The 20250-nt window shown below is 37.4% G+C and overlaps 1 protein-coding gene across 2 annotated transcripts in view; it reads left to right on the plus strand.

The window, feature by feature from the left end:
- grid2 (glutamate receptor, ionotropic, delta 2) overlaps positions 1–20250 on the plus strand; it is a 517533-nt gene that overhangs the window by 444267 nt on the left and 53016 nt on the right. For both annotated transcript variants that reach the window (XM_053625025.1, XM_053625026.1), the window contains 2 exons: positions 11631–11769; positions 16633–16828. In XM_053625025.1, the coding sequence (XP_053481000.1) occupies positions 11631–11769; positions 16633–16828 (335 nt within the window). The remainder of the gene's footprint in view (positions 1–11630; positions 11770–16632; positions 16829–20250) is intronic.

Consider the following 20250-nt stretch of genomic DNA (forward strand, 5'->3'; position numbering starts at 1 on the left):
ACTGTTTGCAAGTTAAAGATAGGATTATCATCTTTATTATTAAAATGTTCTGTTCAACTGTCTAAATTAAATTCACTAGCTTACGTAAACTACAGCAATGGACTTGATCACACAAGCTAATGTTACACCATGCAATCCAACCAGCTAGCTAGCTCAGGGTATTTATCAGGGTAAATACGGCACCCAGGACCGTCGCAGGTGGGGTGTGAGGCCCTGTGCGAACTTGATGTGCGAGGCCCTGCTAATTTACATATTGAAGTATGATAGTATATGTTACAATTCAATATTTTACGTATAATATTGCCTACATTTCATTTAGAAGCATGTTGGGTCAAAAACAGTCATAAAAAAACTACAGTATTGCAGGCCAGGTGTGAGGTCCTGTGGAGGCGCGAGCCGCGAGGCCCTGTGCAGTCGCACACTTGATACAGCCCATGATGCTGATGCTCTCACGCACCACACCGTAACTCGTACATAAGCTTATCGTATTTATTACAAAAGGTTTGGTTAGGTGGACACAGTAAACTTACCTCACTATAGTGGTTAAAATTAAGTGAGTAGATTTGTGAGTTTATGCTTGCATGTCCTGCCTTTCACATTTGACGCTCAGGTTTCTGAGCTTTCTCCGCCACTAACGACGGTTTGCAAAATGGACGCCCATTTTGCGGGTAAAATCATGTTTTATTTTTTTATTATATGGCTTGTTTTCCCCTCCTCCTACATAGAGAGTGCCGGAACGCTGTTTCGGTCCGTTCTGACCCAATTTAACCCCTGGTCACGCTTGTCCATTGCTTTCAACACAGTACAGTTAGTGCCACTAGGAACAAAGAAAGTGAGATACTGGTTTGTGTGCTCCAAGGATGCCATGGATCACAGAACACCACAGCAACAACAGTCACTATCACAGACTGTTGATAGTCAAGTCTCTTGAGATGCTAAACAGACTTAATCCAGCCCATAGAACCGCAAACATCAGTGTCACTACCGATGGCTTTTGCCGTCCAGTTGTGTACAGTGCTCTAGCCACTGTACTGCGCTCCCAACACCAACAGGGACAATTAGCAGGCCTCAGGCTTGTGGCACTGACCTCTAATGTTGTGGAGATGATTAAGAGGCTGGTCTTACTCCATCTCAGTCAATTGGTTAATTGGGCATTCGACTGCCTGCTGTTTTCAAATCAGCTCAATATCAGTGTCGATGATGCAGGGATTTGCTGTATAGGGTTTACTGGTAACACTGTGTGGATTATGTGTAGTCACGCTTTTCCAGTGTGTTCAACACTATCTAGCCAGCAGTGCAAGGAAAGCAACAGGGTGAATGCAGTTTCCTGCCTTGAGGATTGCATGGATCAGAGACTATATGACTAGCAGACCTTACTCTGTCAGGCTACAGAGTTGTATATCAGAAACAGGAGTGAACAACTCAAGGGGCCCCTCAAGGGACTGTAGTTTTTCCTTTTCTGCTTAGCCATTACAAACCTTTTCTGCAAATACAACTCTGAGTCATGTGATCTGCAAAATTCTCAGATGTTTCTGCTATTGTGGGGTGTGCGGAGGATGGGCAGGAGGTGGGGTATGGGATTTTCATTGACAACTTTTTATCAAATTATTTACCTACCTATCAAGCAATCTATTAACCATCCTGCCTTACCAACCTATCTGTCTAACCTGTATATCTGTACAAGTAAATAAAAAACCTAAATGGAGTAAAATAAAGAATACATACAAGTTGACCTATTATGGTTCCTGTTGTAGCTGTGTGGAATATAGATAATGTCAAATATAAAACATCTCAAGTGCACTGAGCTGTGAATTACATGAACTTTGATTGTCATTTCTCTGGAAACTCTACATTAGCATAACTAAAAGTTAAGGCTCTTTGAGAAGTTCATATTCCAATTACAACCACAATCTTTGTAGAAAATCTTAAACAATTGGGAATGATTTAGACCACTTGCATATGCATAATATGAGCATTAGCCCTCTTGAAGATGGCCTAAATGAATATCTTCAAATATCCAGACTAAAAGTAATTCACTGTGGAGCATGAATTTAAATCTAATTGGCTCTCTTTGTGATATTCTGCCTCTTGTCAGGATAGTAAAACTGTGTTGAACAAAACTCTGTACTCACTCAAAACACACATTCTTTCCACTCCTGCATCTCTGGATGTTTTGATAACAGCAAGATGTCAGTGTGCATCACATCGACATCAAGTGAACAGCACAAAGATGAAACCTGGTGTATTTCAATTGTCTAATGTGTCATGAGCTGCTGTGAGCCATTCTATAGCTCGCATCATGGGGATGATGTCTGTCATTGTCAAGACTGCATGAATATGCATATGTGTTCAGAGTGAACCGGCATTGCCTTTGGATGGTGTTGTAAGGGAGTGAATGTCTTATTCATTCTAATGAAAAGAAACTGTACTCCTTCACTCACTGTGACTTGGGTTTAGTTGGTTCAATGTTATCTGAGACTCGCAAAGAGTAGTGGAGGGGACATGATGTGCTTCTGAATGGATTTTCTGAGATATCATCTCTGAAAAGCAAGTTATCCTCAGAATATAATTTGCTTTATATAGGAGCAAAAAGCATGTTAAACCGAAGAAAGAGGCAATAACAATGTAGCTTTGTAGATTTCTGTTGGTGATATGATGAGAGTAGGCTCGTGCATGATGTTCAAGTAATTTCTCCTATGTATATCAAGCTATTATATAAGCATTTGACCTTTCTAAAACATTTTACAGAGAACAGATCAGCTCAGTGAAATGAGCATGCTGTGCCGTGTACCTCAATCAGCGTCATTCCTTAGCACAGGTCCTCCACTGGATGATAAGTTGTTCATTCATGTTAAATATTCATAATTGTTTTTGCACTTCGAATTGACATGATTGTATGAAAAATGTGTTTGCTCTTGCTCTGTATTTGAGCTTTAGTGGTGAAGAGATTTATTTCTTGGATGTACAGGCTTAGCCATGAAAATGATAAGAGCTCAAGGCTAGATTGTGTTCACAGATGATACACACTGCAGTCACTTTTTTGTTCCCATGAATCCCATCTTCCATTGCCCTGTCTTTCTTTCTCTTTCTTCCTCTCACTCCCTCACTCCCTCCTTTCCTCTTACATGCCTGAAGCTTGCTACATTCCCATCCAGCAAACGGAAGCTAAAGGAATATGTTCTGAGGCACATCTTAGTGTTTATTTATTTCTATTTAGATTATTTATAATGCTGAGCACTCCAGGGTGGCTGCATGGTGAGATAGAGGCTTAGCGGTAAGACCACACTTCTGACTAGTAAACTGTATGCACATTGATGGAATTAGTTGCCAGCTAGCCTTATAATGGGATACTTGATGGCTTGAATAAATTTCAGTCACATACACATATACATAGTATTCATGTGTTCAGACACACTCACCCACCCAACATTCAGGAACTGGCACCGTGCCAGAAAAAGCCAATGTGGTGAAAAATACTGCTCCAGCAAGATACATATATTAAAATGTATGCCGCTAATGAGGAGCTACAGTAATCAGAGGTCAAGATAAGTTGACTTAATACACTTTTCTGAAATATTGTGATATCATCATATTTATTTTTTTTATATAAAAAATAAAATAACTGACAAGAAGCATCTAATGTGATATTAAAATGTTGTACTTCATCTTTAAAATTGTAAATGTAAAAAAATGACAGATTTGTTTTTCCCTTCAGTGTTAATTTTTTTAATAAGTTTAAATTTATTAAAAAATAGTTTTTAAATAAAAATGTAGTTTTTGTTGACATTAAATAAAGTATCATCGAACATTTTTTATGCAACGCTACTGTTTTACTGTTAACACACACACACACACACACACAGGCCTATACTGTGTATCATAGAAATGCCTTTGAGAAATGTGACATGATATTTTTCTCTTATCACGCTACCCCTACCTATTGTGTGTATTAACTTTTTAAAGTTGGGGTCAGTGATTTTTAAGTCAAAACACTTTTTGTAATAAGCATGCATGTGTTTTGCGGGTGTGTCTTTGTAGGAAACACTGACGAATGTGTTTGATGGTATGGTGCGTTTCAATCCAGATACAGTGAGGGAAAAAAGTATTTGATCCCCTGCTGATTTTGTACGTTTGCCCACTGACAAAGAAATGATCAGTCTATAATTTTAATGGTAGATTTATTTGAACAGTGAGAGACAGAATAACAACAAACAAATCCAGAAAAACGCATGTCAAAAATGTTATAAATTGATTTGCATTTTAATGAGGGAAATATGTATTTGACCCCTCTGCAAAACATGACTTAGTCCTTGGTGGCAAAACCCTTGTTGGCAATCACAGAGGTCAGACATTTCTTGTAGTTGGCCACCAGGTTTGCACACATCTCAGGAGGTATTTTGTCCCACTCCTCTTTGCAGATCTTCTCCAAGTCATTAAGGTTTCGAGGCTGACGTTTGGCAACTCGAACCTTCAGCTCCCTCCACAAATTTTCTATGGGATTAAGGTCTGGAGACTGGCTAGGCCACTCCAGGACCTTAATGTGCTTCTTCTTGAGCCACTCCTTTGTTGCCTTGGCCGTGTGTTTTGGGTCATTGTCATGCTGGAATACCCATCCACGACCCATTTTCAATGCCCTGGCTGAGGGAAGGAGGTTCTCACCCAAGATTTGACGGTACATGGCCCCGTCCATCGTCCCTTTGATGCGGTGAAGTTATCCTGTCCCCTTAGCAGAAAAACACCCCCAAAGCATAATGTTTCCACCTCCATGTTTGACGGTGGGGATGGTTTTCTTGGGGTCATAGGCAGCATTCCTCCTCCTCCAAACACGGCGAGTTGAGTTGATGGCAAAGAGCTCCATTTTGGTCTCATCTGACCACAATACTTTCACCCAATTGTCCTCTGAATCATTCAGATGTTCACTGGCAAACTTCAGACGGGCATGTATATGTGCTTTCTTGAGCAGGGGGACCTGCTGGCGCTGCAGGATTTCAGTCCTTCACGGCGTAGTGTGTTACCAATTGTTTTCTTGGTGACTATGGTCCCAGCTGCCTTGAGATCATTGACAAGATCCTCCCGTGTAGTTCTGGGCTGATTCCTCACTGTTCTCATGATCATTGCAACTCCACAAGGTGAGATTTTGCATGGAGCCCCAGGCCGAGGGTGATTGACAGTTCTTTTGTGTTTCTTCCATTTGCGAATAATCGCACCAACTGTTGTCACCTTCTCACCAAGCTGCTTGGCAATGGTCTTGTAGCCCATTCCAGACTTGTGTAGGTCTACAATCTTGTCCCTGACATCCTTGGAGAGCTCTTTGGTCTTGGCCATGGTGGAGAATTTGGAATCTGATTGATTGATTGCTTCTGTGGACAGGTGTCTTTTATACAGGTAACATGCTCTTAATCTCAGCTCGTTACCTGTATAAAAGACACCTGGGAGAAATCTTTCTGATTGAGAGGGGGTCAAATACTTATTTCCCTCATTAAAATGCAAATCAATTTATAACATTTTTGACATGCGTTTTTCTGGATTTTTTTGTTGTTATTCTGTCTCTCATTGTTCAAATAAACCTACCATTAAAATTATAGACTGATCATTTCTTTGTCAGTGGGCAAACGTACAAAATCAGAAGGGGATCAAATACTTTTTTCCCTCACTGTATGATAAGTAAGCTAATTTCCACCAAAATCACAAGCAACACTTCTGAGTCTATTTAAGTCCCCATGAAAGAGCTTGAAGCTGTGATTCGATTTTGAATGTATTTCCTTTGAAAACAGAAGTCAAAGTGACAGCATGTTGAAGTTGACTGGATTACACAAAAACCAGCAGCCGTATCAGCCATACCCCTCTGAATCTAATCAAACAGTAGCTTGGCACACTAACTAAATATGGAGAATAGCAAAGAGTTTAACAAGAGCCTTTTGTTTCAACGGTGGAGGAATTTTATGGCCACCTTCACCCACGCCTGTCCACTTTAACAAGGAAGATAACATAGATGTTATGAGAGAAGTCTTTGGAGTTATGCCGTACGTTTGAGCCAAGGTCATTTGTCAGCGGTGCTAGTGGTAGGCTTATAAATACTTTTAAATATTACACTGTTTGATTCAAATAATTACTTTATGGAGATGGAGAAACTGATGGAGAAACCAAGATGGAATCACATTATCTGAGGTAAGATAGATATTCTGGCAGTGAACAACCCCAAGGGATTGTTTCGTCAACAAAGGGATAGGAAAGTGTGCAGGCAAAGGGAATAGTGTGCAGGAAGATGCACAGCCAAAAATGCATCGAGGAACCATGCTTGCTGCAAATATGCTGCTACTGTAGAGCAAGATAAACACAAGACTAGTAGTGGATTGTGTCATCAAAAAATTATGACAAACTGTCAAATTAAAATGAGAATATTTGCAAAGGGGTTTTTTTTTAGATATACTATCACGTTGGTATCCACTAAGAGACAGAATTTTCATAACTTCATAACTTTGTATCTTAATTTCTGCTTAAATTAGCCCAAATACATATCCTGTAAATCCAATATTAAAAATTATGCAAAAATAAATGTATAGTGCTCTGAAGGAGTCCTGGACCTTCAGTTGATAGTTCAGTTCAGCCTCTCAAGAAGAGAGAGCAGCGGAGTGCCCCATCTATTCACACTCAACAGGCCCTTCATAGAGTTTCAACCTGAATTTCAGCATAACCCCACACTAAGTTACAACAGTCCAGCTCTGCATGAAATTCCAGTGGTATTTCATTCTCTTCAGTAAGTTGATTCATTAAGGCTCATTATGTAAACCTATTAAAGCTGGAGTAATCTGTTGAGACCATAAGAGTTTTCTGTAGCAGTTTGTTTAACAGTTGTCCCTGAAGTTCAAGCATCTTTATCTGCAGATTTAGGTTTTGTAGTCTGTGTACATAGAGCCTTATTCCTATTATTGATCTTGGAAACAATTCTATTTAATTCTGTAACTAACCCTCAAATATGAGCAAACACAATGGGGTTCTTTTGGCTACAGATCTCTTTGTCTGAGGCCCCTCTCAGAGTGAATGCTTGCATACTGTGAGGGGCTGAGTGGAGTGTATCACGTCTGGTCTCCTACTGAATAAAAGAACCAGGAGTGAGGAACCTGCTGGAAATAGTGCCTGCTGATTTTGATGTGCATAGCAGGGTGGCTTTGAATCTCAGTCATAAGTCTCCCAGATAAAAGATACATTACTGGCTGGGTCATTTTTTCTGCAGTCAAAAAAAAAAAAACATCCTGCAGTCAGAAAAAGGGATGCAATCAACTTTCTTTCTGGACCAGTTGTATTAATATTCACCACTGAGAAAGTCGCAATTTCACGTTGTACACCTCCTTTTTGCAAATCCTCCTCCTTGATAATTCACTGCAATGTACTGGTAATGCCCAAAATTTTCTTTGTTAAGGTGATGCAAGCAAACCGTGATCTCTGATCTGGTGAGCTATAATAACTTGTTAGGTTTTTTTCCCTCTTTGTTCTTATATAGCTCTGACACTTTTACCTATGCAATAACCCCAGCCTGACTGATGAGACCAAGGTTTTTAATATCATTCCCAAAGAGAATGTCAGTAAGCTTATGAAAAATTTCTGCCGCTGTTATACGTGTGGGGGAAAACTCTGCCAGACCTTCAGAGGGACTTCCTGACAGTTCTTCAAATTAAAAGTCCACAAACTTTAATTTAGTGCTAAAGCATGAGATACTTTTTTTTTAATGCCCTTTAAAGTAGACACTCCCAAGCCTTAAACCTCCTCAATCTGTGGACAGGTCATAAATATGAGAATTCACAAAGGGATTCTCCAGAGTAAATTGTAGCTAATGGCCACAGAAATGTGTGTCTTGATTACATTCTCACCAGCATTATGATGTGGGAAGGAGACTCTATGAGTGCTTGTCAGCAGGAGATTTTCTTGTAGTAGACAGCTAATCTGTGATGACCTCAGTAGACAGATATGGTATCACACATCTTTTTGAGCTTTGGCTAAGTGAAGTGAATGGTACACAGAAAGTTGCGATTATTTCCATGAGTCACAAGGATAAATGGCACAAATTTCTAACCTTAGCCATCGACATAACAGAAAATTAAAAATGGAGCAACTCCATCACTGGAATATGTCCAGTCCTGTGCTGCTTCTGTCCTCGCCAGTGCTAGAGGAGGCTTTCAGTTCCAGATGCTTCCCTGCATTGACCTTTCTGGTTGGGGACATATAGATTTCATGTTATTGTTACATGTGATGGACTGATATTGACAGGGCCATGCAGTAACTGATACTCTATTTATGTACTCAGTCATAAAATGAATCAGATACAGTGGTGCTTGAAAGTTTGTGAACCCTTTTAAAATGTTCTATATATCTGCATAAATATGACCTAAAACATCAACAGATTTTCACACAACTTCTAAAAGTAGACAAAGAGAACCCAATTAAAGAAATGAGACAAAGGTATTATAATTGGTTATTTATTTATTAAGGAAATTTATCCATTATTACATTTATGTGAGTGGCAAAAGTATGCGGAAACCTCTAGGATTAGCAGTTAATTTGAATGTGAAATTAAAGTCTGGTGTTCTCAATCAATGGGATGACAATCATGGGTGAGTGAGCACTCTGATTTATCTAAGGATGTATCAAAGTCTGATCTTCACAACACATGTTTGTGGAAGTTTACCGTGGCATGGACAAAGGAGATTTCTGAGGGCCTCAGAAAAACAGTTGCTGATGCTCATCAGGCTGGAAAAGGTTACAAAAGCATCTCTAGATTGTGTACAAATAGAGGAAATTTAAGACCATTGTTCACCTTCCCTGGAGATGTCGACCAACAAAGATTACTCCAAGAGCAAGACATGTAATATTCCATGGGGTCACAGAGGAACCCTGGGTAACTTCTAAGCAACTAATGGCCTCTCTCACATTGGCTAATGTCCATAAGTCCACCATCAGGAGAGCAATGAGCAACAATGGTGTACATGGCAGGTTTTCTAGGAGGAAGCTAGGGGAAATTAAAAAGAACATTGCTGCCTGTCTACATTTGCTAAAGATCATGTGGACAAGCCAGAATGCTATTGGAAAATGTTTTGTGGACAGATGAGACCAAAATATAATTTCTTGTTTAAATGAGAAGGATTATATTTGGAGAAAGAACAATACTGTATTCCAGCATAAGAACCTTAGCCCATCTGTGAAACATGGTGGAGGTGGTAATATCATGGTTTGGGCCTGTTTTGCTGCATCTGGGCCTGGATGACTTGCCATCATTGATTGAACAATGAATTCTGAATTATACCAGCGAATTCTAAAGAAAACTGTCAGGACATCTGTTCATGAACTGAATCTTAAGAGAAAGTGGGTCATGCAGCAAGTCAACGACCCTAAGCACAGAAATTGTTCTACCAAAGAATGGTTAAAGAAGTATAAAGTTAATGTTTTGGAATGGAAAAGTCAAAGTCCTGACCTTAATCCAAAAGAAATGTTGTGGAAGGACCTGAACCACGCAGTTGATGTGAGGAAAACCAAAAACATCCCAGAGTTTAAGCTGTTCTGTGCTGAGGAATGGGCTAAAATTCCTCCAAGCCAATGTTACAGTTACCGGAAATGTTTAATTGCAGTTACTGCTGCACAAGGGGGTCACACCAGATATATAAAAAAAAATTTTTTTTAATTATAATAATTGCTTCATTGAAAATTATAAATATTGATCCCAAAGTCATTCATGGTGGATTTTTCCTTTAAATTTAAAGGAGCATTGTGAAATATACATACTAAAGATGCAAATGTTACATGTTTATCATTTAGACAAATGTTTACATATGTATTTTGTGTCAAACCAAAACTCAGCTGATTTCACTAAAATGTGGTTAACAATTAATGTTTGGTTTTTGTTGTTGTTTTTGTTTTTTTAATCCATAAATGTGTAAATGTTTTTCCAATCATTATTAAATATTAGGGTCTTCAGCGACCCAGAATCTAACACAGATGGACCTCTAAACTGCACCAATAGTATAAAACTGTCCTAATATTTTATTAACAATTACAAAATAATAAAATAAAGCATATTTTGTTATATTTTGACATTTTATTTGTCATCAAACAGATGCAAAAAAAGAATATACAATGTTAAAATTACGCACTAATACTTCAGGCACTAAAATAGTCAAAGAACTGTAACATGTGCTTTGAACATAGTCAAAGCACTGTAACGTGATTTGATGGATCAAATCATTTCAGTCACCATAACAAAATAAAAATCATTGCAATATTTATAGATTTTTTTTTTTTTTTTTTACAATATTCAATACATTACTCTCAAAACCATCATTGTCAAAATCAATATTTTGTTTGCTGACACCTTCGTCATCACATCCAACATCAAGAGACGCTAATATTTGATTACATACTACAGTAAATCGCTGAGCCAAGTTTTGCAACATTTATTTTATGTCAGAGGTAATTATGATTGTGGCATCACATTGTCACGTATCAAGAAACTCTGGACTCCACTTCCCATCAGCCACTGCACTGCTCTAGTTGTCACATGACCACCTGCACCTGATTCACGTTTTGGTTAATGAGCACTCATGTGTATATATAGTCCTGGTCTGCACTATGTGTTTGTCTTTCGTTGTCTTAGATCGCTGTGTTCCATGTTTCTTGATCTTGTTAGTTTATGTTTAGTTTTGCCACAGTATTATGCCAAGTTGTCTTAGACTCTCGTTGTTCATGTCTTGGTGTTTTGTTTCATGCCACAGTAGTTTTCCAAGTTGTGTTCATGTCTTTGTTTCAATAAATGTTATTATCTGCACCTGCTTCTGGCTCAACCTCGATTTGTGACACACATCATTGTTTATCAAAAATTTCCACCTTGAGGAATAGAGATGAATTGCACTTATTGAGACATGAGAGATTCAATATTTTTGTGGAGAAAAATATGCTTACACTACTCCATCCCTTGGGTCACTAGCGACCGTGTACATTTTTACAATAAATTAATTAGAAAACAGATATTATTTTACGATTATGTTTTTTTTTTTTTCTTGTTCTATTGTTGACAAATAGATTGAGAAATACTAAGAAGGTGGAGGTCTAATTTAAAAAACATGAATGAGGTAGAGGGTAGTGGATGATATCCCAGGTCACCAACAACCCAAGGTATGTGTTTAAGGGTTAATTTAGGTTGCTCGTATGTTCTGTAGTAATAAATCAGTAATACTGTCATGTTTTTTGTTGCAATTTTGTCAAGAGCAACTATTGAAGATAATCAAATATGTTTTCAAAATATTCATGATATTCATAATTAAACTAAAGCCTGGAGCATCATTAAAAGTATTCATATCAACACTCAGAACTAAGTTTGTGGGGAAAATGGCATCAGCACATATATATTTACAAGCAATACTAACATTTGGCATTCTTCTAACACCCTAAATAGAGGACTTGTACTCTCTTCTGACTTACTGAACTGCTTTATTCAGGAGGTTTAATAATTCTTGACCCTTTGTACACCTTGCCCTCAGGTCAATATGAAATCGAGAAATTACCCCCCCCCCCCCCTCTCTCTCTCTCTCTCTCTCTCTGTCTCTCACTCACCCTCACCCTCTCTCTCTCTTACCTTTCTCTAGGTGGAGAAGTCCCATACACCACTCTGGCCACAAGGTTGATGATGGGTGTTTGGTGGCTCTTTGCTTTGATCGTCATTTCTTCCTACACGGCTAATCTGGCAGCCTTCCTCACCATCTCCCGCATTGAAAACTCCATCCAGTAAGTGTCTGCAATAATGTTTCTACTAACTCAGCGCTGCACTTACCTTTGAGACCTTCATTGCATTTTTGTATTAGGGGAAAATTATATCAGAATTGTTTTCTCTCTCACTTCAATTTCTAGGCAATACGACTATCTGGGCTCGAGCAAACTTGTATCAATTCACCTTTTGTCTCCTAAAAGAAGGGGAAGAAATCATTCTGTATACCACATAGAATTGCACTGAATCTAGATGGAAGACTCTATTGCCACATGATGTATTACATTTGAGCTGAATAAGACAAGCAGGATCAAGAAAATTCTTCCTAGTGTAGAACTCATAAAAAGCATTCTTAAAAAAGTGAGGAGAAGCCAAAATAAGCTGATTGTTTCCATCATTCCCAAGACACATATGCAAACACAGGCATAAATAAAGCAGGCAAGAAAGGCTTTACGGGTAGGCTGTATGTAAACAAATGAGACCCAAACACCAGTTTGGTCATTCTTAAACTGTTCCATGGAAAAGGAATTGAAGTTTTGTATTTCAAAGTGAGTATAAGTATAGCTGTATGTGTGTTATGTTCTCCCAAGACATGTGTGGTTTTAATTTTTTGACCACTATAAATTAGCTCTATGATTTATGGTTGATTAACTACATCCATGCACAGGTAACTCATAGAGAGGCAGCAAAAGAGCTTGAGGGCACACATATAAGCATATATAGTGGAAATCACATATGTATTGTATATATAAAAAACTGTGCATAGCTCTGCGGTTTTACTTGTTCTTTCTTCTCTCATTGGGGTCCATAATCAAGCTCAGTTATTAGACTAATCATACTCAACAACGCCTAGCAGTGATAGAGTTAAATGTGCTTGTACAATATTTAATATTAGTAAACGGGCGAGTAGGGAAATGAACGCAGCTTATTTTCCCTCACTTTGTTTATTTTTTTCCCCTTCCATTAGATTTGTCATTAATGAGCCTGTGCTTAGATCACTTGGTTCTACTTCTATCCAGCTAATTAGGATTTCCATAAATTTAAATGCATTATCTGTTAATGTGTAGACAGTGATGGGGTCATTACAGTCTTAATTACAGCCTAAACTCCACACCCATGGGTCTGTTGTGTTTAAAAGCAAAAGACAAGCCATGCCTGTCATATTTATGAAAAGAAAAAAGGTCAATCAGATTTAATGATTAGATCATTAGTTTTACATTATTATTAGTTTTACATTATATATCATTAGTGTGACTGGAGATTAACAGCTAGATAGGCTCTAAGGGCTGTATTCAGATTTGGCCATATATGTTGGAAACTTAAATAAGTATATCAGTATTTATGCGGGAACATTGCTCTGATTCAGTCTGCTTTTGCAACTGATTAAGTCGATTTCCTGGGCAGCCCATTCAGATGATTAATTTTACCTGCATATATAGTAGTATACTTATACACACTGCAGAGGTTGTCAGATTTTAATTCAGGTGTATAAAATGGGGTTTTTAATACAGTCTAAATTGTTTGGAACACAAGCACTAGCCTTTTAATCCCCCAAAAAACAGTTGGATAGGAAATGTAGACTGAAGAAGCAGATCACAATTTAAAAATAAACAAAGACTAATATAATGATTCATAAATGTGAAGGTGGTAAGCAAAGTGGTAAATTAACATCAGAGTCTAGTATATTGCCAATTTACATTGGTGTATGTGTGTGTGTGTGTGTGTGTGTGTGTGTGTGAGAGAGAGAGAGAGAGAGAGAGAGCATTTTTATGGATGTAATATTGGCCTAAAATGCCTTTTCATAGTTTTTAGTTTACACATTTACAATTTTCAGTGTCTTTATAGCCCAAAACATAAATTTCAGTTTTACATATTATGGTTACATCAAATTGTCAGTCAATGGTGCTGGACTTAATACTGCTTCTCACTCAAGACGATACAACATTTTAGATACACCTAGGCTCAAGATATTCAAACTCAATTTTTCATAACTACATACATTTCCTGTGTTAGGAAGTTAGTTAGGGTATCTAAGTTATTTCCATAAGAGGAAATTTCTTAATAATAGCCAAGAGACAGATTTATTTTAGCTTTTATTTACTATATCAGATTTTCAGTTTGTCAAAAGTTTCAATTTTTACACATTGTTAGTATTTGCTGCCATTGCTTTTTAATTGCTGGACTTGAAGCAAAAGCTTCAGGCACCCTTCCACAAGCTTTTCACAAAATCTTGTCATAATTTTTGCCCATTCCTCCTGGTGCAATTCAGTCAGGTTTGAGGGCATTCTTCATGAAGCCATTTATTTTCTGAAGTGCACCAGTCCCTTTTCCAATAAAACACCCGTACAACATGATACAGCCACCCCTTCACAGTTTGAGCTGGTGTTCTTTGGATTACAATCCTCCATCCTCTTCCGCAATAAGTCATGCTTAAATCCATAGTTCTTTTTTAAGTCTAAATTAGAATGTGCACAGTTTTAATATTATCTTCTCATAACACGACTTTACAGAGTTCTAATATTTGTCCCTAAAAGCATATTTGAGATTGTGTGCTAACAGTCTATTTAAAGAGATTCTGGTTAGTATCTCAAAGGCAACGCTCTGATTGGAGCAGTGATGCAAAATAAGATCTTTACCTAGCATTGTCTATAGTATACCAACAGAAACGTATTAGATGGCAGTCAGATGGCATTTCTGTTTCATTTGAATTTGAGGTCTGGCTTGAAAAAGTTTTTTTTCAGGAGTTTCATTTTCACTTTTAATGAGAGTCTTTTTTTTCTTTTCTTTTTTTTATAAGTGTGAGGGAGTTTAATGTGCCTCTGTTGTGCTGATTGCGCTGTGCTGAATGACGTGCAGCATAATGCTACAGATTTGCCTGCTGGGTAACAAAAGCAAGAAGTCTTCTCAAAATCTAAGAAAGAGAAGCTCATTTACATTGTTCAGCCAAATAGATTCTACAGCAAAGTGCCTCCATTTGGTGATTTAGCTCATTCTACTTTTGACAGAGAAAAGAACAGCAACTAGCGAATATCTCTTAGTAGCGCTTTAAACCACAGAGTAATGTTCATTCTAAGGGAACATGTCCCAATGAAAATGGATTTTCATGTGGGTTACTTCTAATGTTTCTTCAGTGAGTGGTTTGGATAAGGATGGTTTAGTTTTGACGTATATCTGTTCAATATAGTATAATTAAGAGTGTCATGCAAGCATTGTTATTTAAGTTATTAAAGCTAAATATGAAGAATGAATGCATAAAATAAGCACTAAACACATAAGAATTGAGTGGTGCGGTCAGTCTATACATACCATCTACATGTTTGCAGACAAAAGGAAACTACATACAAATCCGCTCTACTCTCTGTGAAATAGTTGCTGATGGTGGATCATTGATTATTTCAGCTGATTTGCAGCTAGTGACCTGAGGGGCTCTTATGGCATCCTGAACTCTGCTAAATATCACTAAATAACACATTTTACAGAAGTTCAAAAAATTGATCTTTCAACAAGATAAAATTAATACTGAAATGACTACAGAAAATCATTGCACAAAGATCATCTCATTCTCTGGATTTGAACCCTACTGAAAATCTCTGCTCTTAATTGAAGTAGGACATCCACATGCATAAACCTAAGAACATGAAGAAGCTTGAAATGTTCTGCCTGAACGATTAGCCCAAGATCATCTACAAGTGAGATTACAAGGGGAGGCTTAGTGCTGTTAAAGGGAACATTTCGGCAGTTTAGCAGTTCATTTTGAAACCAGTGTTTTGCAGAAGGTATTGCACTAATTAAGAACTAATTTGAAAAAATATTACCAATCGCCCTAATTGCAACATTCAATTTCTATAATTTTTGCTCATCTTCTTAAAGGGTGACAATAATTCTGGAGTTGACTGTACTTGTCTACTCTCAAGTCTGAAGTACTCTATACTCTAGATTAAACTTACAGGTATGATTAGCCTCACCATTTCCATCAAGTGGAGAATAATTGTATAGTAGTCTGTGATAGTGTTTAATGAACAGTCTCTATTAGAGTTAAATGAAATTACACACCCACTATTATCGAGGTTTAGGGAGAATTCCTGTAAATTAAATGTTGAATATTATTTTCAAGCAATAAAAGATGAACATTTGTGGCTCAAGTTCATAAAATCTTAAAAAGCCACTGGAGTTCATAACTAAAAGATGATTTTCGAAAGATGACAGTTGTCAAATGTAATAATTTTCAATAAATCAAAAGCTAGCTAAGCTAAGTGCAGTAATCTACCCTTCTGGCTGCCCTCCTGTCAAAGGTCTAATGAAAGCAAACACTTGCTCACACATGTTGCCCTTGAAAGGATTGTATTAATTTATGTTTGTAAAATTTTGAACAAATAACAATGATACAATTAATCGCTAAGTAGTATCATAAAAAAAGAAAGTATCATTATTTGGTATCTGTGAAGTTTTAATACTTCAATTAGCAAAGCTTTTTAACCCCAAAAGGTACAGATGGTGCTATGTACCTATTATATTTCAATTACTTAACTTGAATGTTCCTTTCTGCACACAGTGTGAGTTTGTGGGCTTGCCAGCTTTTAAGAGGTGGCAAGATTAACTAAGATGTCTAAGCAAACTGCAATATAATAAACATAATTTGTGAAATAATGTGATATAATAACGTGTGTATCTTTTGTGTGGTGTTAGTGAATGTGGGGGGTGTGAGTTAAGAATGCATGTATTTATACAAAATTGTGCCTGTGCAATGTATGTTTTAGGTATACAAGAATAGTTACAGACTTTATATAAATCTGCCAATCTTAATCATATTTCGAGTTGGCTCATGATACAGCTGAGCACTAAGGATGATAATTTGTTCTCAGTGGTGTGTGTTCTTTTTACAGATCACTACAGGACCTGTCCAAGCAGACGGAGCTGCCGTACGGCACTGTGCTGGACTCTGCCGTGTATGACCAGCTGCGCAGTAAAGGCATGAACCCTTTTGAGCGAGATCCCATGTACTCACAGATGTGGAGGATGATCAATCAGTCAGGAGGAGCCGATAATAACGTAGAGGACTCAAAGGAGGGTATTCGCAAGGTGCGGTAGGCCACCAGAATGATTGTTATTTACAGTTATTTACAGTAACAGGTACCTGAGTCACAATAGCCAATAATCAATCTGATTTGTTCCATTCGACAATGGCAATAGGTGTCCATTTAACTCAGATTATCAACTCAGATTTCCTGTGATATGATGTGTATAAAATCATGCTAAATATCTCCAATCTACTTTCTGTCCAGCTGTGCCTTCCTTGATTTAAAATCATAATAATTAAACACATTAAATTAACATACATAATCATAATAAGCATTAAACAAGTATTTACAGTGCAACGTTCATAGTGTGTGTGAAAATCAACATTATGTATGGAAAAATTAAAAGTTTAAATGGAAAGGTAGTTTGTGTCAGTAGAAAAAAATAAGCAATAATTAAATGTTCAAACATTCAGTTTCCTAAAAAATTGAAGCTTACAAAGACATTTGTGTCACTTAAAGCACTTTTAGATAGATTAAAAACATTATCAAGCAAAAGAGACAGCCAAAGAATAGTGGAAAGTTGTTCAAGATGTTTAGAACAACCGTCCAGCCGATTATTTTTATTTTATTATTATTATTATTATTTATTTTTATTTTTTTTTACAAAACTTCAAGTGAGAATTTATGCAGTTTTAAAGAGTGGCAACACCATATAATCATTTGATTTATTTATTTTACTGAATATTGCTTGTTCATTAATTTTTTTTAAAAGCATAATCATTTACAGATGTGCTTATGTAACCTGCATGTAGTGGATGAGGTAGGATGCAAGTACATAAAATCAGCGTGTCTTTCAAAGAAACACTAGTAATCATGGACGTACTTCCTGGAAGTGGTCACATCACAGGCAGATGGCAACAGACAAGATCATCCATATTCAGAATTGAGAAAACAAACATGCATCAAAACCAGGAAGAATAACGAGAAATACAAAACCAAGGAACTAGGGAAAACAAGAAAAAACAGCTCAGACACGTACAATAACATCGATGAGACATAGGAAAGAAACTAGAACACAATTGGGCATAAAAAGACAAACATAATCGAGAAACACACTGAAGACTGGTTGGGAGGAGAAAGGACCAAAATAAATGCCTATGTCAATGTAAACACAAAGCGCTCAGAGGGAAATCAAAATAAAACATGAGAACCATGCTTGGGAAATGTGCCATGTGCCAAGTGGAGGAATTTGTGACCGCCTACAAATTATACAGTTCTGTTGAAATTTTGAATTAAATTTTACCAAAATTGCCATACTCATTTATAGTATGATGTGGTATAGTATATTTACTTATGTACTATTAAATTGGTATTTGCATTTCCAGTACCTGCCTTGATTTTATTTAATATTTTATCAATAGCAAAATTAGCTAATTTGGCTTAATGTTCCCCTGTTAATTACATGTTTTGTTGCAGCCTAATGCTTTTTTGTTATTTTTTTTTTCCTTCCAATGTTGTTTTTATTTCAGAAACTGAGCATGCAGCAATTAAATAGGAAGTAGGGCATGAAAACACATGTTTTACACCTTCATGTGATCACATGAAGGTTGGATGGAATGAATTGCTCATTAAGGCTCACTGTCATTACACTGCGCTTTGTTGAGGCAATCTCGACTATTGAGGCAATCTCTATAAATATTGTATGCCAGGACAGTGTCTTCTTAGTGCCATGAATGTACATGTCTTTGTTTTCAGTGTTGATCATCCCTCACTATCCATGTAAGCTTTTGAGCTCCCTTTTTTGACCTTGAAAATGGCAGGCATAAGTACCCTTTTATCCTTGGTGAAAGTATCCCTTTTGTCTTTGATGTACAGTATAATATTGCTGGTTATGCAGTCGCAGAATATCCTACATTGTTTGTAGTGCTGGAATATGCATATGTGTAGCTCACTCACCACGATCATAAAAGAAAGCACAAAGCCTTTCTTTCTCACTCACCTTGCCTTTGCCTCACTCCTCGCTTTGTTGGTAGCTGTGTCAGAACTCTGAATTATCTGCAAAGGTGTGAAAACAGCCACCAACATTGAAATGGAAATCGAGGCATGATGATGTAGTACAGAGTTAGGCCGGGCTTCTTTATCAGAGATAAGATGACAGAGATAAAACTGATAGTTTAACACCATGAGATAATGGTGGCTCATATTCCCTATGACATTTGCTTCATATTTGCTTCATATTCCCTGTTGTAGCGTCTCATTGGTTGGTGTCCTTTGCACATTTGTGGGCTTGAATAGTTATTATGGTTAATGGCTTTCCCTATAGGGCCTTGTTTTCTGATGAGCCTACGCATGCTGACATAGTGTATTTGATTGACTTGGCATGTGGGCATGTGAGATCTCTATATTGTTCATGCAAAAGATTTCAAAAAAGAAAAAAATAGAGAGATGATCATTTGTACCTTTGAGGATTTAAAAAAAATATATTTAATGTCAGAAGTGTAAACAAATCAGTCTAAAACAGAGTAAAGTATTACCTTCATGAGACAACAAAAAAGTAAAATTGAAATGTTACCATGTAACATTTATTTGTTCATTCATTGATCTTCAGTAACCACTTTTGGTCAGGGTTGGGGGTTGGAGCCTATCCCGCTAACTAGAGTTGGGGTACTCAATCCCAGACTCAGACTCAAGTCCAATTATGAACGAACTCTGACTTGTCACGCACGTGGGTAAATTTGTACTCAAACTTGACACGGACTCTGACATTTTGGGCTCTGTAATTTTTCCTTAGTACAGTCGAGTCCACGTCATGTCTAACATGAAAAAAAAAAGATAAAAAATAAATAACAAGATAAACAGACATCCCACCTCTCCCGGAAGTTCCAGGAGTCACCCATATACTGATAGCGGCTTCCTGACGGCGGCAAATTATCTACATTATCCTGGAAATCGATTTTTTTGAGAGTGAGCAAGAAACCAGTAGGAGCAGAGAGCGAGTGACAAGAGCGAGAGAGTGACAGAGACCATATCCTGATTGGTCTCTCTTTCTGCTAGGTAGACCTATCAGTTTTCTCTGTAGGCGGGCTTTAAAGTCGACCTCTCTCTCTCTTCAGTTGATACATCAGTTCAATGTACCACTGTAGTTCAATATCACTGTAGTGTTATGCAGCATCATGGCAGAGTGTCCAAAAAAAAAAAATGCAAAACGCACTTCACCCCAGACTAAACTAAATTGTACCCCTGCTTGGTAGGGTTAAAAAATAACAACAGTTTTGCAAGTTTTCAACAGCGACTTTTCGGTTGCCCATGGTGGGTTAAATGATTGTAAAAGACATGTTGAGGTGAGTTAAAAAGGTATCATTTGTTCATTAGGATAGCTAACATTATTTAAAGTAGCTGGCTAGCTGCTAAGGAGCTACTCTATTGATGTCCTTCGTGATGAGGCCAAACTCCCTGTAGACTTGCTTAAAGTTGTAATAGAAT

Source organism: Ictalurus furcatus, chromosome 5 (assembly GCF_023375685.1).
Source record: "Ictalurus furcatus strain D&B chromosome 5, Billie_1.0, whole genome shotgun sequence".
Lineage (NCBI taxonomy): Eukaryota > Metazoa > Chordata > Actinopteri > Siluriformes > Ictaluridae > Ictalurus > Ictalurus furcatus.